Source organism: Ursus arctos, unplaced genomic scaffold, assembly GCF_023065955.2.
Source record: "Ursus arctos isolate Adak ecotype North America unplaced genomic scaffold, UrsArc2.0 scaffold_14, whole genome shotgun sequence".
Taxonomy (NCBI): Eukaryota; Metazoa; Chordata; class Mammalia; order Carnivora; family Ursidae; genus Ursus; species Ursus arctos.
The window spans coordinates 22,070,163-22,094,855 of record NW_026622808.1 but is presented as its reverse complement, the minus strand read 5'-3'; the positions used below and the strand labels follow the sequence as shown (position 1 = coordinate 22,094,855).

The following is a 24,693-nucleotide window of genomic DNA, read 5'->3' as shown; positions in this document are numbered from 1 at the left end:
GGGGAATGGGGGAAATGAGACAAAAAAAAACTAATCAGAGATGAAATGGGACAGAATCTCTTCAAAGGGGACAGTCCCTACACAAGATACTGAAATTAACTTCTTGACATCAAAATATAAATTGTAGCATTTCAACTATGTGAGCAATGCTGTTCATGTGAAAATTAATGATGTCTTTTCCTCTTTCCTAGGAGTTAATGCAACCACATGCAACCAAGTAATGACACAAGGATATCAGAATTCCTTCTTCTGGGATTTTCAGAGGAACCAGAACTGCAGCCCCTCATTTTTGGGCTTTTCCTCTCCATGTACCTGGTCACTGTGTTTGGAAACCTGCTCATTATCCTGGTTGTTGCCTCTGATTCCCACCTCCACACCCCCATGTACTTCTTCCTGGCCAACCTGTCCTTTGTAGACATCTGTTTCACCTCCACCACCATCCCCAAGATGCTGTGGAACATCCAGACTCAGAGCAAAGTCATAACCTATGCAGGATGCATCACCCAGATGTACTTTTTCATAATCTTTTCAGTGTTGGACATCTATCTTCTGTCTGTGATGGCCTATGACAGGTTTGTGGCCATCTGTCACCCCCTGCACTACACGGTCATCATGAACCCCCGGCCCTGTGGACTGCTGCTTCTGGTGTCCTGGATCATGAGTGTCTTGCATTCCTTCTTACAAACCTCAATGGTGTTGCGGCTGTCCTTCTGTACAGAGGTGGAAATCCCCCACTTTTTCTGTGAACTCAATCAGATGATCCAACTTGCCTGTTCTGACACCTTTATTAATAACATGGTGATGTACTTTGCAGCTATGCTGCTGGGTCTTGCTCCTCTGGCTGGGGTCCTTTACTCTTACTCTAAGATAGTTTCCTCCATACTTAGGATCTCATCAGCTGAGGGCAAGTATAAAGCATTTTCCACCTGTGCGTCTCACCTCTTGGTTGTCTCCTTATTTTATTGTACAGGCCTAGGAGTGTACTTTAGCTCTGCTGTTACCCAGAGCTCCCACGCAAGTGCAGTGGCCTCGGTGATGTACACGGTGGTCACCCCCATGCTGAACCCCTTCATCTACAGCCTGAGGAACAGAGACATAAAGGGGGCTCTGATGAGATTCTCTGAGATGGCAGCTATCAAAGGGCCAGCTGTTCTGGGGTTGAAGAACTTACCATAATTGCAGGTCTCAAAGCCTTAGAGTCAGAAGTTATGATTTTTAAGCAGATTGTGGAAATAGAACTTGCCTCTTTCATTTATTTCTTGGAATTTTATTTTTTTCAACTTCTCAGTATAATTTAGTTATTCATTTTATTAAGTTTTTCACTTTCTTTGATATCCAACTGTTTTTCCCTTCATTTTCATTCTTTATTTATTACTTTATTCCCAATTGTTCATATGAAAAAACTAGAAATTCCCATTTATCTCATGGAACTGTTTGGATTTTTTTTAAAGATTTTATTTATTTTTAAAAAATATTTTGTTGGTTTATTTATTTATTTTTAAGCATTATTTATTTATCTATTTAGAGGGGGGGGTGGCAGGCAGAGGGAGAGAAAGAAGCAGGCTCCCCACTGAGCAGGGAGCATGATGCAGGGCTTAATGTGGGGCTCCATTCTAGAACCCCAGGATCATAACCTGAGCCAAAGATAGGCACTATTCAACTGAGCTACTCAGGTGCCCCAAAGTGCTTGAAATTCTAAGAATCATTTCTTCCCAGAGGACAAAAATAGCAAGAGGAGCAGAGGGAGAGGGAGAAAATCTCAAGCAGACTCGGCTCTGAGCATGGAGTCCATGCGGGGCTTGATCTCACCACCATGAGATCCCAAACTGAGATGAAACCAAAAGTCAGTCCCTCACCTGATTGCACCAGCCAGGCACCCCTGGAATACATGGAATGATTTAATATGGACCTGTAATCAAAGATGACCTCGAATATCATAAAGAAAATGTCAAATTGTCCTTTGTATTGCTATGCATTAAATTTCTTTTCATGATGTACATCTCTCAACCAAATATGGCATACCAGCGGCAATGTGTCAGGGGATTTACTCACTGGGGTGAATGATCGGTTAATCTGTTAGAGACGAAGGACTTACAAATAAAAACTACAAAATATTGCTGAAGATATTAAAGAAGACATAATTATGGGATGGCATGCTGTGTTCGTGCTTGGAAATTTTCAATTTAAAATTTAATTTTAGGATAGGTTCTTAAAAGTGTTTCCCCAAAACCCCCTTTTTCTTATTTCATATTGTCATTGAATCTGTAGATCTTTTGGGCAGTATTGCCACCTGGACAACTTTAAATTTTAATTTATATTTCCTCTAACACAGCTTTGCTCTCAAACTGTGCTCCACAGACCAGGACCTGCAGCATCAAAACCACAGGGAGCTCGTTAGAAATGCAGCCCCTGCACCCTGGAGACCTGATGAGTCAGAAGTTGCATTTCAACTACAATCCCTGGTGAATTGTGCGCACAGTGAGGTTGGAGAAGGTTGTCTCACCTTCTCACCATTGACCCTTGGAACTGGATCATTACTTTTGTTGGGTGCTGTCCTGTGGATTACGGTCTTCAGCAGCATCATTTCAGATATGGCCAAATATCCTAAGGGCACCTCTGCCTGAGGACCGCTGCCCCAGAGTTGCAGAACTGGAAGCATCCTGACATAATTCCAAATAAGACTACATCCCTCCTTGGTTTATGCCTTGGAGCAGACCACTAAATCCTTCTGAGCCCCATTTCTACGATGGAGAATAGAGCTCACAAAAGTACTACTTCTTAGATTGAACTTTTGTAAAAATTAAATCATAGAGTCCCTTTAGTGTGCTAAGCTAGTCTATGCTGCATGAAATCTAAATGTGTCTCTTATAATTAATAAATTCTTCATAATAAGGGACTGAGTGACAGATCTTAACTTGGGATCTAACTATGAAATTTGTTTTGGCTAAATTTTCATGAAGCCAAGCAGTGCAGGACCCAAGATTTTATAGTAAAGGAACAAATGTCTCCCCTTTCTTGAAGAAGCAAATAGTTACTTTCTAGAGATAGATCAGGGGTTGTCTCCCCACCATTAATCAATGCTTTGAAGACCTAAGGGAACTAGTCAGATGAATTCCTTAGGATTAAACTTTTGGGAAAACTTGAACTCAGGGTTGTGATGAGGTGCTGTGGGTTTAGACATCTGGAATGCAGATGAAAGGAGAAGGAATCAAAATGAACTCACCTGGATTATCATGCAGTGTCCTAGGATCAGAAAATCAGTCGGCAAAGTTCTTATTGTGTCGAGACCATTGGCCCATAAGGAAATCATGTACTTACAGGTTAGAGTAATAAGAGGAAAACGTGCCTAAAGAGCAGACACGGGGCTTCAAATTTCTGCACCAGATTCTTGCTGTGGCTCAAGGTTCTCATCTAGGGAGTAAATGTTTAAAATGCATGCACCTGTAGTGGTCACATATGTCACAAACTCCTTGCCTTGCACGTGGTTTATTGATTAAACTCACAATAAAAGCAGAGATAGAGCTTGGCTCGAGGCCTTTAGTCCCTAGAGCATCTGTTCCCCTGGCCCTCTCCTTTCTCTGACTAAGGTGTCTGGAGTAATCTTTTCATTCACAATATCAGGGTTTGCTGGCCAAACCCACCACCACTGGGCAACACCAAAGTGAAAGCTGTGAGCAGAGTGGGTAACACAACAAGAACAGGTGTTTGCTGTAGGATAAGAGAAAGAGGAGGTCAAAGCGTCCTGCTTCTTTGGAAACATTCTAAGGCAATGGACACTATCATTCACTGTCATTTTTATATTTATATATTATGTGTGATGCCTACAACAGCATAAAACTTACATAATGTATACAAATGGAACAAAATTCATTCCTCCACAATTCTCTCTTTCTCTCTCTCTCTGTCTTTACTCTGTCTCTAGTTTGTCTACATTCTGCATTTTTTATTGCCTAACACAACTTCAGCTTGCTATAAATGCTTTACCTCTGTTTACTGTACTGATAACTTCTCTATTCCCTACACATACGTACATGCACACACACAGTGTAGGGAGGGAGAGAAAGAGAGAGTTCTCCATTGTTGTGGTACTTTGTACCCTTGCACTTGAAGCACAACTGTATTAGGAAGCAGAGGAAAGAGAAAGAAAGAAAGAAAGAAAGAAAGAAAGAAAGAAAGAAAGAAAGAAAGAAAGAAAGAAGAAAGAAAGAAAGAAAGAAAGAAAGAAGAAAGAAAAGAAAGAAAGAAAGAAAGAAAGAAAGAAAGAAAGAAAGAAAGAAAGAAAGAAAGAAAGAAGAAAGAAAGAAAGAAAGAAGAAAAGGAAAGAAAGCAGAGGACAGGTGAAACTGTGAGTCACAGAGCTTCATTTTCCTAGGAGAATTGCATTTTCTAATGTAGGTATTCCAAGGGAGTAGTCATGACTAAGGACAACAAGATCCAAACAGAATTAGAAGGATGAACACCACTCCTTCTCAAACTCTTCCAAAGAAATTCAAAGGGAAAACACTTTCTACTTTATTCCAAGAGGCCAGCATTTCACTGATATCAAAGTCAAATAAAAACATTATAGAAAAGAAAAGTATAGATCAGTAGGAATGTTGAAGTTAAAAAGCTTTGACTAGGGGTGCCTGGGTGGCTCAGTCGTTAAGCGTCTGCCTTCCACCCAGGGCATGATCCCAGGTTCCTGGGATCGAGCCCCGCTTTGTGCTCCCTACTCTGCTGGGAGCCTGCTTCTTCCTCTCCCACTCCCCCTGCTTGTGTTCCCTCTCTCGCTGGCTGTCTCTCTCTCTGTCAAATAAATAAATAAAATCTTTAAAAAAAGAATCTTTGACTAAATATTACCAAACCAAATATAGCAGACTTTTGTCCATGGTGTATAAAAAGATTATGTATCATGACCAAGTGGGATTCATTCTTAGAAGGCAAGGATGGATTAATTTATGAAAACCCCTCCCTGTAATATGCCACATTAACAGAATGAAGGATAAAAGGCAGGATTATCTCAACTGATGCAGAAAAAAAATTGACAAAATTCTGCAGTCTTTCATAATAACAACATTGAAGAAACTGAGAACAGAAAATAATGAATCATGGAACTCTACGTCAAAACCTAAGGATGTAACTAGGGATGTACTATATGGTGACTAACATAATATAATAAAAAATATTATTACAAAAAACTAAGGATTTACTGGATGATATATATATCTTCTGTATCCATTCATCTTTCATTTTTTCATGGCTGAGTAGTATTCCATTTCATATATATATCATCTCTTCTGTATTCATTCATCCGTCAATGGACGTCTGGGCTCTTTCCATTTTGGGCTACAGTGGACATTACTACTATAAATATTGGGGTGCAGGTGCCCCTTCACATCACTCTTTGTATCTTTTGGGTAGGTAGTAGTGCAATTGCTGGGTAATAGGGTAGCCCCACTTTTAACTTCTTGAGGAACCTCCATATAGTTTTCCAGAGTAGCTGCACCAGCTTGCATTCCCACCAGCAGTGTAGGAGGATTCCCTTTTCTCTGCATCCTTGCAACATTTGTTGTTTCCTGACTTGCTAATTTTAGTCATTCTTACTGCTGTGAGGTGGTGTCTCCTTGACGTTTTGATTGGTATTTTCCTGATGACAAGAGATTATGAGCATTTTTTTCATATGTCTATTGGCCATTTGTATGTCTTCTTTAGAGAAGTGTCTGTTCATGTCTTCCGCCCATTTCTTGACTGGATTCTTTGTTTGTTGGATGTTGAGTTTGCTGAGTTCTTTATAGATGTTGGATACTAGCCCTCTATCTGATAAGACATTTGCAAATATCTCCTCCCATTCTGTAGGTTGTCTTTTGGTTTTGTAGACTGTTTCCTTTGCTTTGCACTAGATTTTATCTTGATGAAGTCCCAATAGTTCATTTTTGCTTTTGTTTTTCTTGCCTTTGGGGATATGTCTTGAAAGAAGTTGCTGCAGCCAAGGTCAAAGAGGTTGCTGCCAGTGTTCTCCTCTAGGATTTTGATGGATTTCTGTCTCACATTCACATCTTTCATCCATTTTGTGTTTATCTTTGTGTATGGTGTAAGAAAATGGTCCAGTTTCATTCTTCTGCATGTGGCTGTCCAATTTTCTCAACACCATTTATTGAAGAGACTGTCCTTTTTCCATTGGATATTCTTTCCCGCTTTGTCAAAAATCAGTTGTCCATAGAGTTGCAGGTCCATTTCTGGGTTCTCTATTCTGTTCCATTGATCTACGTGTCTGTTTTTGTGTCAGTGCCATACTGTCTTGATGGTTTCATTTTGTAATACACTTTGAAGTCTCTAATTGTTATGCCACCAGCTTCGGTTTTCTTTTTCAATATTCCTTTGGCTATTTGGGGTCTTTTCTGATTCCATATGAATTTAAGGATTGCTTGATACAGCTCTATGAAAAATGTTGATAGTATTCTGATAAGCATTGCATTGAATGTGTAGATTGCTCAGGGCAGCATAGACATTTTAACAATGTTTATTCTTCCAATCCATGAGCGTGGAGTGTTTTTGTATTTTTTTGTGACTTCCACAATTTCTTTCATAAGTGTTCTGTAGTTTCTGGAGTACAGGTCTTTTACCTCTTTGATTACGTTTGTTCCTAGGTATCTTATGGTATTTGGTGCTATTGTAAATGGAATCAATTCCTTAATTTCTCTTTTTCAATCACATTGATAGTGTATAGAAATGAAACTGATTTATGTGCATTGATTTTGTATCCTGTCATGTTGCTGAATTGCTGTATGAGTTCTAGCAATTTTGGTGTGGAGTCTTTGGGGTTTTACAAGTAAAGCATCATGTTATCCGGGAAGAATGAGAGTTTGACTTCTTTGCCATTTTGAATGCCTTTTATTTCTTTTTGTTGTCTGATTGCTAAGGCTAGAACTGCTAGTACTATCTTGAACAATAGTGGGGAGAGTGGGTAACCCTGTCATGTTCCTGACCTTAAGGGAAAACTCTCAGCTTTTCCCCATTGAGAATGATATTCACTGTGGACTTTTCATAGGTGGCTTTTATGATATTGAGATATATTCCCTCTATCCCTACACTGTGAAGAGTTTTAGTCAAGAAAGAATGCTGTACTTTGTCAAATGTTTTTTCTGCATTGGTTGAGAGGATCATATGGTTCTTCACCTTTCCTTCATTAATGTGATCTATCACATTGGTTGATTTGCGAATGTTGAACCACCCTTGCATCCCAGAAATAAATCCCACTTGGTCGTGGTGAAGAATCCTTTTGGTGTACTGTTGGATCCTATAGGCTACTTTCTTGATGAGTATTTTGGCATCCATGTTCATCAGGCATATTTGTCTGTAATTCTCTTTGATGGGTCCTTGTCTGGTTTTGGGATCAGGGTAATGCTGGCCTCATAGAACAAGTTTGGAAATTTTTCTTCCATTTCTATTTTTTGAAAGAGCATCTGTAGAAAAGGTATTATTTCTTCTTTCAGTGTTTGGTAGAATTCCCCCTGGGAATCCCTCTGGCCCTGGACTCTTGTTTTGGGGGAGGTTTTTGATTACTTCATCAATTTCCTTCTGCTTATTGGTCTGTTCAGATTTTCTACCTTTTTCTGTTTTAGTCTTGGTAGTTTAAAAGTTTCAAGGCATGAATCCATTTCTTCCAGATTGCCTAATTTGTTGGCATATAGTTGCTCATGATGTGTTCTTACTATTTTCCCTATTTCCTTGGTATTGGTTTTGATCTCTCCCATTTCATTCATGATTTTATAATTTTGGTCCTTTCTCTTTTGTTTTGGATAAGTCTGGCTAAGGGCTTATCGATATTATCCGTTCATTCAAAGAACCAGCTTCTAGTTTCGTTGATCTGTTCTACTTTTCCTTCGATTTCCATTTCATTGATTTCTGCTCTAGCTTTCATTATTTCTCTTCTTCTGTTTGGCTTTGAGGCTTTATTTGCTGTTCTTTCTCAACCTCCATTAGGTCTATGGTTAGATTGTACATTGGGGATTTTTCTGCTTATTTGAGAAAATCTTGGATGGCTATGTACTTCCCTCTTAGGACTGCCTTTACTGTATCCAGGAGGTTTTGAACCAATGTGTTTTCATTCTCATTAGTTTCCATGAATTTTTTAAGTTCTTCTTTAATTTCCTGGTTGACCCATTCATTCTTTAGCAGGATGCTCTTTAACCTCTAAGTGTTTTGAGTTCTTTCTGAATTTCCTTTTGTGATTGAGTTCCAGTTTCAAAGCACTGTGGTCTGATAACATGCAGGGAATAATCTCAATTTTTTGGTATTGGATTGAGACCTCATTTGTGACCCATCATGTGATCTATTCTGAAGAATATTCCATATGCACTCGAGAAGAATGAGTATTCTGTTGTTTTAGGATGGAATGCTCTGTATATATCTGTGAAGTCCATCTGGTCCAGTATGTCATTCAATGCCCTTGCTTCTTTGTTAATCTTCTGCTTAGATGATCTGTCCATTGTTGTGAGTGGGGTGTTGAAATCCCCTATTAGGAATGGGATAGACCGGTGATGGGTAGTAAGGAGGGCACGTATTGCATGGTGCACTGGGTGTTATACACAACTAATGAATCATCGAGCCTTACATCAGAAACCAGGGATGTACTGTATGGTGACTAACATAATATAATAAAAAATAAAAAAAATGAAATCCCCTATTAGTAATGTACTATTATCGATATGTTTCTTTACTTTGGTGATTAATTGGTTTATATAATTGGCAGCTCCCATGTTGGGGGCATAAATATTTACAATATTTACAATAGTCAGGTCTTCTTGTTGGATAGTCCCTTTAAGTATGATACAGTGTCCCTCTACATCTCTTACTGCAGTCTTTGGTCTAAAATCTAATTTGTCTGATGTGCAGATTGCTACTCCAACTTCTTTTTGATGTCCATTACATGGTAAATAGTTTTCCAACCCCTCACTTTCAATTTGGAGGTGTCTTTAGGTCTAAAATGAGTCTCTTGTGACAGCATATGAATGGTTCTTGCTTTTTTATCCCATCTGATACCCCATGTCTTTTGGTTGGAGCATTTAGCCCATTTACATTCAGAGTAACTATTGAAAGATATGAATTTAGTAGCAATGTATTGCCTGTAAAGTCCCTGTTTCTGTAGATTGTCTATGTGTCTTTCTGGGCTATGTTAGTCTTGGGGTCTCTCTTTGCTTAGATTGAAAGATAAATGAATCATGAGAAAACACCTGTAGCTCAATATACTATTTTCCCCTGGCACTGGAGTTTTACAGTCTTGTGGGATCCATAAAGTTTATCTTCTGATATCTGCCCACAGTTCAAAGACTCCCCACCTCCTACTTTGCAAAAAGAAGTCACTTTTCTACTTGTAGAGTTTCAGATATATTTTCCTACGTCTCACGCTGAAGTTGTGTGTGTGTGTTCAGAATGGTTTGATACATATCCAGCTAAATTCAAAGGAACAGATGAAACGAGGCCCCTAGCCATCTGCCACCTTGCCATACCTCCACTTCAATGGCTTTTTAATGTAATCTCCCTGAGCCTCAGCTTCTTTATTTCTGAAAGTAATGTGGCATAGTACACATAACTTTGAATGAACGTTGCAAGAAATAAATGAAATGTGTCAACATATTTTGTTGAGTCCAAAGAAAATGTTCAGATGTAAAGTTGTATGGCTATCTATGCATGTATTTATTTGTATACATTTTTGTTTCAAAATAAACACACATGTACATAAACACAGACTCGTTTTTTAAATAATTTTCTTATTTGGATATAGTTGGCCCACAATGATACACTAGTTTCAAGTGTAGAACATAGGGATTCAACTTCTCTATATATACATTATGCGATGCTCACCACAAGCGTAGCTACTGTCTGTCACCACGCAACACTATTACAATATCATTGACAATATTCCACATGATGCACCTTTTATTCCCATGACTCATTCATCCCATAACTGGAAGCTTGTACCTCCTACTCCCCTTCACCCATTCTGTCCGTCGCCCACCTCCCTTCTGGCAACAATGAGTTTATTCTCTGCATTTATAGGTCTGGGTCTCCTTTTTTATGATTTATTTATTTATTTGAGAAAGAGAGAGAGAGCAGGAGAAGGGACAGAGGGAGAGCGAGAGAATCAGACTCCCCCTTGAAGGCAGAGCCTGATGATGAGCTCAGTCTCATGACCCTGAGATCATGACCTGAGCCAAAATCAAGAGTTGGACATTCAATCTACTGAGCCACTCAGGCGCCCCTGGTTCTCCTTTTTTGTGTGTTTGTTGATTCATTTTACACACAGATTCTTTTATAATCTCTTCCTTTATGTTGAAAGAAAACTTGAGGGAAAGTTGAAGAGTATAAATATGAAAAGAATAAATGTTTGAATTATCATGAAATTAAAAGTATGTGGTGATATAGACACAAAGATTTAAAGTAAATGATAGACATACATTTAAATGATGGATTACTTTTCCTATCTTAATGCCTCCAAGACATCAAAATGTAAAGCACATTTGCATTTATTCCCTGAGAAGATCTCCACTGGCCAAAGAGGATGAATATCTCCAAATTGATTTTAAAGTTCTTCTTCTTCTTAAAGGTGGGATTATAACAAAATGTTTTTACCCAGGGGAAGCTCAGTGAATGAATGGAGAATCTTAATCTCAGGTTCCTTACCAAAGCTTATTGGATGACTTTTTGTATTCAAGTCCTACTGCTAATGCAAAATGACTGCATTAGTGTTTTAAAACACATTTATCTTCCTAGAATTCTATGGATCAGAAGGCTGAAGTGGTTCTCACTGGGCTAAAATGAAGATGTTTGCAAGGCTTGGTTCATTCTGGAGGCTATAGGGAAGATTCTACTTCTCTGTTCCAAGTTCATGTTATACTGCAAAAATAATCTTAAATATATTTTGTCATTTTCTTAAGATTTTATTTGTTTATTTGAGAAAGAGAGGGAGAGAGAGAGGAAGAGCATGAGTGGGGGGAGGAGTGAGAGAGAGGGAGAGGGACGTCCAGACCCCACGGTGAACCTGGAACCTGAGAAGGGCTCAATCCCAGGACCCACAGTCCATGACCTGAACCAAAACAGAGTGATATGCTCAACTGACTAAGCCATCCAGAGGCCCTTGCACATATATACTTCTTATAATGAACAAATGTGTCGCAACGAGGAACTAAATTCCTAATCTCTGGAAAATGTGTCATGAAGCTGAGGTTTCTCTTGCTCACAGTTTATATCAAGGGACTTAATTCTCCTCCTTGTTGAAAAGAAAAACAGCAGTTTTCTATAGATGGCATGGCTGTGTCTCCACCACAAGTCAATATTTTGGAGACCCAAGGGGTCTAATCCACAGATTGCTCAGTCTTAGAGTTTGGGGAAAAGTTGAAATCAGAGTTGGGATAAGGTACCAGGAGGTCTGAACTCTGGGAGCAGTGGAGTTCCCAAGGAAGGAGTAATTAACTCTGGATTCACTCAGTTGTAACCTGGTCTGTTGGGAACACAGAATCTCCAAGAAAATTTCCTTTGTGTCCACACCAGTGTCCCATGGGGAAATCATGTGCTTGGAGGTTGGGGGAGCAGGAGGGAAACGTGCCTCATGAACAGACAGAGGAAGCTCTAAATACCTCCTGTGTGGCAGTCCCTCTGCCTGTGCCACCTTGGCCTGGATGGGACCTGCTTGTTGCTTCTGGAATCCTAAGCTTGGCCGGGAGACTGATGCCAGCTTCCTTCCTGCCGTCTTGTGTGGGGACAGAGTTTAGTTACCATCATCCCCATCCAGGAAGAATTCAGGCTGCTACATGGAGACTCCTTCCTCAGAGTTCCCATGCAGGTGAGTCCAAGAGCCCCACAGGTTTTGCAGCAAAGGGTCAGAGACGATCCAAGCCAGGTACATTTAGCTGAGGTCAGCTGACAGTCACCATCCTAGCCCAGAACCTAGAGATCTCTATTCTCATTCGCTGGCCAGATGAACTGATTAATAGATTCATTGATGATGTTAAAGAAAGAAGTGGACATTGGTTTTCTGTATTGTACATTGTCTCTACCAGGTCTTTGTATTTGTACAGTGGGGACAGGGGGTTTTATTCTCATTTTTTATTGCATTCTTTCGAACAAGCAATTAGACAGGGGTTTTGTTTTTATTTTACCAGCTTTGCTGTTTGCATTGCGTTCTCTTGTGTATGTACAGACATATTTTTTTTGTTTTTTGTTTTTAAAGATTTTATTTATTTATTTGACAGAGAGAAAGACAGCCAGAGAGAGAGGGAACACAGCAAGGGGAGTGGGAGAGGAAGAAGCAGGCTTCCAGTGGAGCAGGGAGCCTGATGCAGGGCTCGATCCCAGGACCCTGGGATCACGCCCTGAGCCGAAGGCAGACGCTTAATGACTGAGCCACCCAGGTGCTGTATGTATAGACATATGTGGGGAATTGTGTTTACTAGTAGTATGGGCTCAAATTTGTCATTTGGTTATATGGTGTTTTCTCTGTTGCTTTTTTGATTTATTATCAATCCTGAAAAATTGAGCTGTTCACTAATATTCTTCACTTGCCAATCCTTGTGATTAAAAAAATAGAAAATGAATGGTATTTGTACATTGAGTGCTAATAAATCACCCCTATAGATATTTCTCACTTGTTTTCACACCTCTGTTATTCCCCATGGGTCCTTTTGGCTCTTTGTGATGGGCTCTATTTCTAAGAGTTGCATCATCCTTGACTCTTATCTCTTTGTTAGACTTGACTGTAGATTGCCTTTACCTTCCATAACCATATTTGAATCCATAGATCTTTATTTAAGAAAACTATTATCACTTAGATACTGCTTCCTGCCCAGTTGTAAAAGTCATTCTATCATATTCTTTTATTCCAAGTCTTTGGACATTCAGTCTGGAATTAATGACCCATCTTGATAGCACTCAATTATTATTTTATGTGTTTTTACGTTACTTTTAGATTCTCATATAATTTTGTTTCACATAGTTGTTTTTAAGCTGCTACACTTGACCTAGTTTCATTCTTCCTGACAATCTTTTTTCCTTCAGTTTTTAGTGTCTTTTAAAATCTGTTCCTACATGATGCACACATATACAGTCAGACATGATATAAATGGATGAGCAGTGTTCATCATAAATACCCTTTAAGTTTTAGGGCAGTCTTTTTTCTACCTGTATCCATTCTTCCTTCTTGCTCAAAATTACCTCATGAATTTGCCTCCAGTCAACTTGGGTAATACTGACTTTTACTTCGGAGTCTACAAAATGTTTCATGATATGGCCGTGCTACTCACAATTTGAAAGAGTTTCTATTTTTTTCTCAATGCATTGATTGCTATTATAACAATTCTACAAAAATATTTTGAGATTGCTATGTTAAAAATCTGGTTCTCTGCTGAAGGAAATATTGTACCCCAGGGGAACACTGAGCAATTTGGAGGTCATATGGGAGGTGTCAGAAGAGGCCAGGGACGCTCTAAACATCCTACAAAGCTCAGGACACAGGCCACCACAGAGAACAGACCGGACCAGAATGTCAATAGTGCTGAAGCAGAATCCCTGAGCTAAAGAATATCTGTATTTTCTTATTTATAGCTGTCATCAGGCTGTTTTCTGAACATAGCAACAGTTCACGTTTCTGCCAGCAAAACTAGAGAACCTTCTTTTGCTACCTGTTTAGACAAATGTTTATATACTGGAACACCAGGTTCATTGTTAGATGCCTATTATTATGATATGTCCATAAACTCTATGCCTATTCTGCAGCTAGGAGCATTATTGTTCTTGACTTTGGCTGGATATATTGTCCATAAAAAGTTTTAAATTTATACAGTTAAGTAGGTTCATCTTTCTTCTGATTTTCCTGCCTTAATGGCAATGATTTTGCTCACCTGTAGCTTGTATCTGTAGTATTTTACACCTTCACCTGAATGAGCAGTTCCCATTTACAGGGAGTTCTGTAATCCTTCTGAATTGTTTAAGATGTACGAGATCGGGAACCAATGTATTTTCTTCCAGATGCATAGCTTGTATGCCAGCTTGTATGGAACAACCTCTACCACATAAATTGAAATACAACCTTGACCTATATGAAATGTCCATATGCACTGAAACCTAGTTCCTGATTTGATGGACAAATACGAACAGAGCATCTGCTAAGGCGAGAGAGTTCTAGGGACTTTTATGCTATATTTTCTCATGTCAAGGTCTTTGCTAAGTTAATTGCTGATCCATATCGATATTTTTCAATTACTACTATTGCACATCATATCTTAGTTCATTTCAATGCTCCATTCAGTTTTTTCTAACACGGTTGCATGAAATCACTCTACGTAACTGGTTTCAAGCCAGTGCCAGTCCTTTTATGTCAGAATTTCTCATTTTCTCAAATTTGTGTCCATGTTAGTGTGCTTATGCTCACATGCCGTTTTGAAAATCTACAGTGAGCAATATCAGTGAGGGTCCTGCTTCTTCATGCTTGCACAATGATGATGAAGTCACAGTACAAACACAAGTGTGTGTCATGTGAGAGCCTCAGGCATGAATCTTATGAAGACAATCATTCAGAGACACAGGACAGATTATCACGATGTGTGCTGAATTTTCTAGAGTGAGGTCTGAACAGGCCTTTGAGTGTTGTGCAAAGACCAGAAAGGGACCAGAATGTGCCCATTGTGATTGTCAAAAAAGAGATCAGAACGCAAAGCAAAGGAAAACCAAGAAAGGATGCCACATAAGGAAATGGGGAGGGACTTTCCCCAACCCCTCAAAGATCCCAGGAAACCCAGTTGGTTAAATAAATATGCGAAAGGTCGCAGAGAAAACAAGTCTCCACCTGGTTCATCCTACCATGCCCAACCATGCTGTGTTTGGCCTGTTTCCTCTGCTGAAATGCTGGTTTCTCCCCTTAACATACTTTTCTCTTGGCGCATTCACTCTGTAAGGCAAATACACCATGAAGATACCACTACTTTTGTCTTCTGACCAAATTTAATTTTGCTCCTCTATTATTTTCGCCGGGCAGCAGGGAGATGAGAAGAGTTGAAATGTCAGAACCAAGGGTGCTTTCTTCTTCCTCTTCATCCCTCATGTTTCAGCAACCACCTGAACCATGGATCTTTTTGCCCTTTCTGTTTGATTTCCCTCCCTCACTCCTCTCTCTCTCTCTCTCTCCTTCATAGCAGATTGTGTGTGTTTCTTTAAATACAGGACAGAAAATGAGCATGCCAGTCTGACTAATCAATTGAATTTATCCACGGGAAGTTTGCTAATTGGAATGTCAGGTAGCATTTTACATTGTTTAGGGAAATGATAATTGATCTGGCCGGCCTGAGTTACAGCCAATCCAGCCTCATCATTGGGGCTGGGGGTGAGGAGTCATGGTAAGAACACAGCCCAGGGAGCAATGATTTGGGGATGTGTGTGTGTGTGTGTGTGTGTGTGTGTGTGTGTGCACCTTGTGGAGTAAGAACAGTCCTCAGAGCAATAGTATGGTCTAATATATTCCAAGGTGACACTTACAATACAAATTCCAGCACTCAATCACCAGATGGTACTCAGAAGAGGCTCTATTTCAAATTAGAGGGGGGAAGGTCAAAGAGAGGAAGAGAGACAATCTCAAGCAGTCTCCACAACCAAAGCAGAGCCCCACATGGGGTTCAATCCCACAACCCTGAAACCATAACCTGGGCCTAAATCAAGAGTCAGACCCTTAACTGAGGCACCCAGGTGCCCCGAAACATATTCCTAATAAAACAGTAGAATGCATAATCTCTGGGGGGCCTGGGGGAAATGAGACCAAGAAGCCTAACCAGAGATGAAATGGGAGGGAATCTCTTCAAGGAGGACAGTCCCTACACAAGATACTGAAATTAACTTCTTGACTGCAAAATATAAATTGTTGCATTTCAGCTACGTGAGCAATACTGATCACGTGAAAATTAATGATGTCTTTTTCCTCTTTCCTGGTAGTCAGTGCAACCACATGCAACCTGGCAATGATACACGGATATCAGAATATCTTCTTCTGAGATTTGCAGAGGAACCAGAAGTACAGCCCCTCATATTTGGGCTTTTCCTCTCCATGTACCTGGTCACTGTGTTTGGAAACCTGCTCCTCATCCTGGCCGTCAGCTCTGACTCCCACCTCCACACCCCCATGTACTTCTTCCTGGTCAACCTGTCCTTTGCAGACATATGTGTCACCTCCATCACCGTCCCGAAGATGTTATGGAACATCCAGACTCAGAGCAAAGTCATAACCTATGCAGGCTGCATCACACAGATGTACTTTTTCATAATCTTTTCCGTGTTGGACATCTACCTCCTGTCCATGATGGCCTATGACCGCTTTGTGGCCATCTGTCACCCCCTGCACTACACAGTCATCATGAACCCCCGGCTCTGTGGACTGCTGTTTCTGGTGTCCTGGATCACGAGTGTCTTGCATTCCTTGTTACAAACCTCAATGGTGTTGCGGCTGTCCTTCTGTACAGAGGTGGAAATCCCCCACTTTTTCTGTGAACTCAATCAGATGATTCAACTTGCCTGTTCTGACACCTTTCTGAATAACATGGTGATGTACTTTGCAGCTGTGCTGCTGGTTGGTGCTCCCCTGGCTGGGATTCTTTACTCTTACTCTAGGATAATTTCCTGCATACAGAGAATCTCATCAGCTGAGGGCAAGTATAAAGCATTTTCCACCTGTGCATCTCACCTCTCAGTTGTCTCCTTATTTTATTGTACGATCCTAGGAGTGTACCTTAGCTCTGCTGCTATCCAGAGCTCCCACGCAGGTGCAGTGGCCTCGGTGATGTACACGGTGGTCACCCCCATGCTGAACCCCTTCATCTACAGCCTGAGGAACAGAGACATAAAGGGGGCTCTGATGAGATTCTCTGGGATGGCAGCTATCAAAGGACCAGGTGTCCTGGGGCTGCAGAATTTCCCATAATTGCATGTCTCAAAGCCTAAGAGTCAGAAGTTATGATTTTTTAAGCAGATAATGAAAGTAGAACTTGCTTCTGTCATTTATTTCCTGGTATTTTAATTTTTTCAACTTCTTAGTATAATTTAGTCATTCATTTTATTAAGTTCTTCTCTTTCTTTGATATCCAACTGTTTTTTCCCTTCATTTTCTTCCTTTATTCCTTAGTTTATCCCCAACATTTGTGGGTTATTCTATTTTGTTTAAATTCAATTAACTAACATACAGTGTTTCATTTCAGAGGTAGAGTTTGGTTATTCATCAGTTACATATAACAACCAGTGCTCAATACATCATGTGCCCCCCTTAATACCCATCTCTCAGTTACCCCATCTCCCCACCCTCCTCCCCTGCAGCAACCCTGAGTTTGTTTCCTACAGTTAAGAGTCTCTTACGGTTTGTTCACCTCTCTGATTTCACCTTATTTTATTTTTCCCTCCCTTCCCCTATGATCCTCTGTTTTGTTTCTTAAATTTCTCATATGTGTGAAATCATATGATAATTGTCATCCTCTGATTGACTTATTTTGCTTAGCATAATACCATCCAGTTCCATCCATGTCATTGCAAATGGTAAGATTTCATTTTTTTATGGCTGAGTAATATTCCCATTATAGATATTATATATATATATATATATATCACATCTTCTGTATCCATTCATCTGTCGATGGACATCTGGGATCTTTCCATAGTTTGGCTATTGTGCACTTTGCTGCTACAAACATTGGGATGCAGGGGCCCCTTCAAATCATTATGTTTATAACCTTTGGGTAAATACCTAATAGTACAAACTTTGATATGAAAAAGTTAGAAATTCCCATTTATCTCATGGAACTGCTTGGATTTCCTAAGAATCATTTCTTCCCAAAGGACAAAAATCACCCCACATAATATGTTTTTTAGTTTTACTAAAAGAACAGTCATGTGTTACCACTACTATGGAAAAAATTCCATTTGGCAACTAGGTCCTTTATTTACTGTTGTGTTGTGTTATGTTATGTTATGTTATGTTATGTTATGTTATGTTATGTTATGATGTTATGTTATGTTATGTTATGATGTTATGTTATGTTTTATGTTATGAATCTGAGTCCACAATTTTTCACTTTGCTCTGTCATTTTTTGTATAGCCCTTCATTAACTACTCTTTGTCATAAGTATACTAGTGTATTTTATAATACTTTATCAGTTTTCTTCTCCTAACTAGGATCCTGTTATCTGCTCAGGCTGTATGTCCCATTGCTTACATTAGTCACTGGCAGACCTGATTATCAAATACATATCTACCAGTGGAGTCTACATGGAAAGAGATATTTGAATAAATATGATTTTTTAAAAGATTTATTTGTTTGAGAAAGAAAAAGTATGAGCAGGAGAAGTAGAGGGAGAGGGAGAAAATCTCAAGAAGACTCAACACTGAGCTTGGAGCCCCATGCAGGACTTGATCTCACCACCATGAGATCAAGCCTGAGATGAAACCAAAAGTTTCATGAAACCAAAAGTTGAAACCAAAGGTGAGTCACTTTCGGTGAAACCAAAAAGATCTTTGGGAAGGAGATGGGGGAATAACCAGTCAGTGGATCCGTCAGAATACACACCATTTATCCACTAAGTTTGCTCTCTTATGTGTGTGGTTCATGAAGCCCCAAAACAACTACCTTAGTAATGTCAAAGATCATTGATCACAGATCACCATAACAAATATGATAATAATCAAAAAGTTTAAAATATTTTAAGAATTTCTAAATTGTGACACAGAGACACGAAGTGAGCAATGTCATTGGATAACTGGTGCCAATAGACTTGCCCAATGCAGGCTTGTCACAAACCTTCAATTTGCAAAAAATAAAGTATCTGTGAAGTGTGATAAAGTACAATAAAATAAGGCATGCCTGTTTTTGCTGGAATATTTATGTCTTATGATATTCCCAAGTCACGTGTATAAATGACATGAAATTCCATGTCAATGGGAAAAGTGACTAGGTCAGAGTTCAAGGTCAAGCAAATGTATTCATTGATAGATTACTGTGAACAAAACCCAGAACCATTGTGAGATTTTCTACACGGTGGAGGAAAAGATCTAAGAAGTGTGAAAACATATCACTGAGGGATGGATTCAGCTGGGGACAGTAGAAGAGGAGAAGAAGAAAATCTGTATAAGGAGAAGCCACTTAGAACATATTAAGAAGCAAAGGTGATAATATGAGGTGATGTTAGCTAGTTGAAAGGGTTGAGATAAGATATGCAAAGGAGGTAGAAACACTGACTGGATTTTTTGGGGTCTCTTTTCTTATTTCCCCCAACATCACTAAAAAAAGACAGAAGAAACCTCCTAATCCAAGACGCTGGATTGCAGAATTCCCTTGAAGCAATTCCAGGTGGTTTGGACAGAGATACCTGACTGTGATTGGCTCAAGTATTAAAATCTAGTCCCTAACCAGGTCTATCTAGATACAGCACTGACCCTTTCCTTTTTTTTCCTTTTTACATTAATAAAAATGAAGGGATATAGTTAAGAGTCTAAAGGCAGAGTGAGTTGGTGTCCATGAACTGTTAAATGAGAGAAGTAGATTGTTGGCTGAGTCAGATGGTGAAATCAACCTTTATAATATATCTATCATAATAGATGTATTATACATATACATAATATATATACATAATATAATATAGCTATCATAAATTCAGCCCAAAGTACACATGTTCCCCTTCCATGCCCAGCACAGTGCCTGGCACACTTGAGATATGTGCTATAGACTGAATTGTGTCCCCTTAAAATTTATAGATTGAAGCTCAGGTCCCCAATATGACTGTATTTGCAGATAGAGTTTTCAGGAAGTGATAAAGTTAAGTAAGATCATAAGGGTGGGTTGGATTGGATTGGTGGCTTTATAAGAAGAGGAAGAGATCTCTCTATATCTATCTCTATCTCTATCTCTCTATCTCTATCTCTTTCTGTCCCCACATGCACTGAGAAAATCCCAGTTGAAGACAAAGCATGAAGGCAGCTGCCTCCAAGCCAGAAAGAAATCTCTCACCAACCCAACCATAATGGCACCTGATCTTGGACTTCCATCCTTCATAAATGTGAGAAAATCAATTTAATTTAATTTAATTTATCCAGTCTCTGGTATTTTCTTATGGCAGCCCAAGCTGATTAATACAATGTGTACACCCACCTGATGAATGAGGAAGTAAAGTTCCCTTAGAAAAATTACCGAAATGTCCTTCAATTTGTGAGCAATACATGCTTTATGGAAGTTTTTGTCTTTTAATGAAAAGATTATATATGGTGTAAGGCAGTAATATACTATGTGCCCTGACTCTGGTTCCCAGTCCTGGGGGAAGCTTTCCTTATCTCCTCAGAGTTATACTCCAGGAAGAATTTTCTCCTTTGGTAGAGTATTATCCATAGATGTTACTCTCCTTGGACAGTCAATGTGCTGAAAGCATGTATGCAGATCTGATCCTACCTAGAGCCCAAGTGTAGGCTTCCCCGAAGCCCCAATCCAAGGACTACCCTATCTCTAAAAGATATGATTTCTTTCACTGTGCATATTTTTAAATTTATTATTTATTTGAGAGAGAGAGAGAGAAGATGCGAGTGGGGAGAGGGACAGAAGGGGAAGGAAAGGAAGGAGAAATAATCCCAAGCAGACTCCACACTGAGCATAGACCCTGATGCAGGGCTTGATCCCATGACCTTTGAGATCATGACCTGATCCTAAAACAAGAGTCATATTATCCTCAACCGAATGAGCCACCCAGGTGCCCCTCTTCCACTGTGCTTATGATGTGGGCATCAAGAGGAAATAAAAGCTACCTTAGTGAAAATGGTTTAAAACACAGGCCACTCAGAGAAGGTCTTTCAGGATGAAACAATAGTCAGACTCTTATTTCCCTTGCCACCCTTGGACCAGAGTCTCTAAAAAATATTTTTAATATTTGTGTGCTCACAAATGTATGCATCCATGTAAATATGAGCCCAGGAAAGAGATCTTGATTATCTCACATATCAATTATCTCAAAGTTTCAGTGGGCTGGGAATTCAGGCATGGCTTAGCTGGATCCTCTTAATCATGGTCTCTCAAAAAGCTGCAATCTACCTGTCAGAAGTGGTTGGGTCTTATCTGAAGGCTTCACACTTGGGAAGGATCCACTTCTAAGTTTACATGTTTTTTAGAAAGATTTCATTTTCAGGAGCTCTTCGACTGTTGGCTCCATTTCTTCTCTAGATGTTAGCTGGAAAGCAAGTAACTAGCAGCAACACTAAGCAACAAAAATGAGCAAACTATTGATACATGCCACAATTTGCCACATGGGACTTTTCAATATGTCAGCGTGCTTCATCAAAAGTTCAAGTTAAGAAGGCAATAGAATATGTTAATAAGATGGAAGTCACAGTCTTTAAAACCTAATCAAAAATAATCTATCATTTTTGCTATACCCATTTCATTAGAAGCAATTCGCTACATCAAGTCCACACTCAAGGCATGAATACCAGGAGGTGAAGACTACAGGAAGCCATCTTAGAAGTCTGCCTAGCACAATCACTATCTGGCCAACATTTGGTGTTATCAGGTTGAAAATGCCATTTTCGCCACTTCAATGGCTATGCAGTGGCACCTTATTGTACTTTGGTTTGTATTTCTCTAAATGACTAATGATGAGCATTTTTTCATACATTTATTGGCCCTTCATATATATATGTAAAGGGCCAATAATGAAGTATGTCTTTAAGTCTTTTGACTATTTTTATTATTTGTCCTCTTACTGTTGAGTTTTGGGAGTGCTTTATGTATTCTCAATTTAAGCCTTTCATCAGATATACTATGCTAGATATTTTCTTCCTATCTGTTAATGCTATCTCCTAAAGAATACTTACCAACTTTTTAATAGTTAATGTTTTATTTTTAAGCAATCGTAGGTACTCCAAAGTCACAAAGTTTTTGTCTTATGATTTTTCTGGAAGTATTATAGTCTTAGCTTTTATGTTTAGGTCTATAATCCATTTAAAATTAATTTTTGCATACAGTATGAAGTGGGGTCAATGTTTATTTTTTACCATATAGATATCCAATTATTCCAGTATCATTTGTTGAGGAGAATATACTTTTCCTACTTAATTATCATGCTACCTTTTAAAACATAATTTGACTGTATATGTGTGGGTTTATTTCTGGACTCTGTATTTCCTATAGTGATCTCTTTGTATGTTCTAAGTTAATACCACAGTGTCTCGATTACTATAAGTTTGTAACACTTTGAAAATCAGATAGTATAAAAATGCCAAATTTTTCTCTTTTTTCCACTTTTTGTTTTGTTTTGTTTTCTAGATCCTTTGAATTTACATATTCATTTTAGAATCTTCTTTTTTTTTTTTTCCACAAAAATGCCAGCCAGAATTTTTACTGGGATAATTTTGAATACAATAGATCATTTCTGGAAAGAATTCCAAAATCTAAGCTCCAGCACTTGTTAGCTGTGTGACTATAGAAGTTACTTAATTTCTCTATGCCGTCATTTCCTCATATGTAAAACAGAAATCTCAGTAGCACATAACATAGTTTTCGAGAGAAATAAATGATTTCTTTGTAAAGCACTTAGAACAACTTCTATAAATATGATGTCTCACATAAGTATTAGCTATCTGAAGATATTCGTGATTATGTGTATTTTATTTGTCTTGTTTATTATGTTGCATCATGAACTGTAATGAAGGTGATTCTAAAAGCCCTTGATTTGTTTATGATGTATTGGAATGTTTGTGTATTTCCCTGTTAGTATAATGTTCATGTAGATACAAAGAAACACATCTTTTCCACATAAAGAAAATAACCACCTATTTAAAAAAACAGCAGATTTGTACAGACAAAAGAAATAAACAGTGAACTTGAAAATAGGCAAATTGAAAATATTGAGTGTTAGGAGCTGAAAGAGAAAAGAAATTTTAAAAATTAAATAAAGCCTAAGAGACCTGTGGGTTTAAGGGAGATTCGGGGCCTTTTCTGTTTCCATACAAATTTGAGGACTATTCCAGTTCTTTGAAAAATGTCCTCGGTATTTTGATCGGGATAGCATTGAAAGTGTAGATTGCTCTGGGTAGCATGGACATTTTAACTATGTTAATTCTTCCGATCCATGAGCATGGAATATCTTTCCATCTTTTTATGTCTTCCTCAATGTCTTTCAAGAGTGATTTATAGTTTCTAGAATATAGGTCCTTTACGTCTCTGGTTAAGTTAATTCCAAGGTAACGTATGGTTTTTGGTGCTATTGTAAATGGGATGGATTCCCTAATTTCTCTTTCTCTCATCTATGGAACATAAGAACTAGGATGATCGGTAGGGGAAGAAAGGGATAAAGAAAGGGGGGGTAATCAGAAGGGGGAATGAAACATGAGAGACTATGGACTATGAGAAACAAACTGAGGGCTTCAGAGGGGAGGAGGGTAGGGGAATGGGATAGACCGGTGATGGGTAGTAAGGAGGGCACGTATTGCATGGTGCACTGGGTGTTATACACAACTAATGAATCATCGAGCCTTACATTGGAAACCGGGGATGTACTGTATGGTGACTAACATAATATAATAAAAAATCATTAAAAAAAAAAAAAGAAACATTAAGGGAGCCCCGAAAGAGAAGAAAGAAATGGCCAAGAGAAGAAAGAATTAAAAGAAAGAAGTAATTATTTGAAGAAGTAATTTGCTGAAACTCCCCAAATATGATGAAATAAATTAACCTACATATGTAAGAAATTCAGTGAACTCAAAGTAGGATAAACATAAAGAGACTCACACCAAGACACATAATCAAGCCATTGAAAGCCAAAGATAGAAGAGAGAATCATAAAATCAGTAAGTGAGAACTCATCATGTATGAGCTCCTCAATAATATTATCAACCGATTTTTCCACAGATACCTTGGAGGCCAGAGTCCATGGGATAATGTATATAAATTACTGAATGAAAAAATTATCACCTGAGAATTCTACACCTCACAAAAGTTTCCCATAAAACATGAAGGAGAGTTTCAGACATTTGTGGGTAAAGAAAATCTGACGCACTTAGATTCCCGCTAGATTCACCCTACAAGAAAAGCCAAAGGGAGTCCTTCACAGAAATGAAAGGACACTAAACAGTATCTTGAAGTCATATGAAGCTATAAAGATCTCTGTTAAAGTTAAATACATGAGCAAATACAAAAAAACACAGCATTTTGTAATTTTGGATTTTTTTTATTTTAATGTTTTTTCATTATATTATGTTAGTCACCATACAGTACATCCCTGGTTTCTGATGTAAAGTTTGATGACTCATTAGTTGCATATAACACCCAGTGCACCATGCTATACATGCCCTCCTTACTACCCATCACCAGTCTATCCCATTCCCCCACGCCCCTCCCCTCTGAAGCCCTCAGTTTGTAATTTTGGATTTTAACTCCACATTTTACATGTAGAAGGACTTACAACACGACAGTTTAACAATAATGGAAGAAGCCAAGATGTCCTTCAACAGATGAATGGATAAAGAAGATGTGGTCCATATATCAATGGAATATTACTCAGCCATCAGAAAGGATGAATACCCCTTTGCATTTAACTAGATGGAACTGGAGGGTATTATGCTCAGTGAAATAAGTCAATCAGAGAAACACAATTATCATATGGTTTCATTCATGTGTGGAACATAAGGAGTAATGCAGAGGACAATAGGGGAAG

At 38.8% G+C, this 24,693-nt stretch overlaps 1 protein-coding gene and 1 pseudogene across 1 annotated transcript; both read left to right on the top strand.

The window, feature by feature from the left end:
• The first annotated feature begins 207 nt into the window (after positions 1-207).
• Positions 208-1,176, top strand: LOC113247182 (olfactory receptor-like protein OLF4). Its single transcript, XM_026488099.1, has one exon. It carries the CDS (start codon positions 208-210, stop codon positions 1,174-1,176), a length of 969 nt encoding a protein of 322 aa, XP_026343884.1.
• A 14,791-nt stretch (positions 1,177-15,967) lies between these two features.
• LOC113247181 (olfactory receptor 7A5-like) lies at positions 15,968-16,796 on the top strand (annotated as a pseudogene).
• The last annotated feature ends 7,897 nt before the right edge of the window (positions 16,797-24,693 follow it).

Bases quoted from the DNA above. Each gene is read 5' to 3' on its own strand.
- LOC113247182 (XM_026488099.1), top strand. From the start codon at position 208: ATGCAACCAAGTAATGACACAAGGATATCAGAATTCCTTCTTCTGGGA.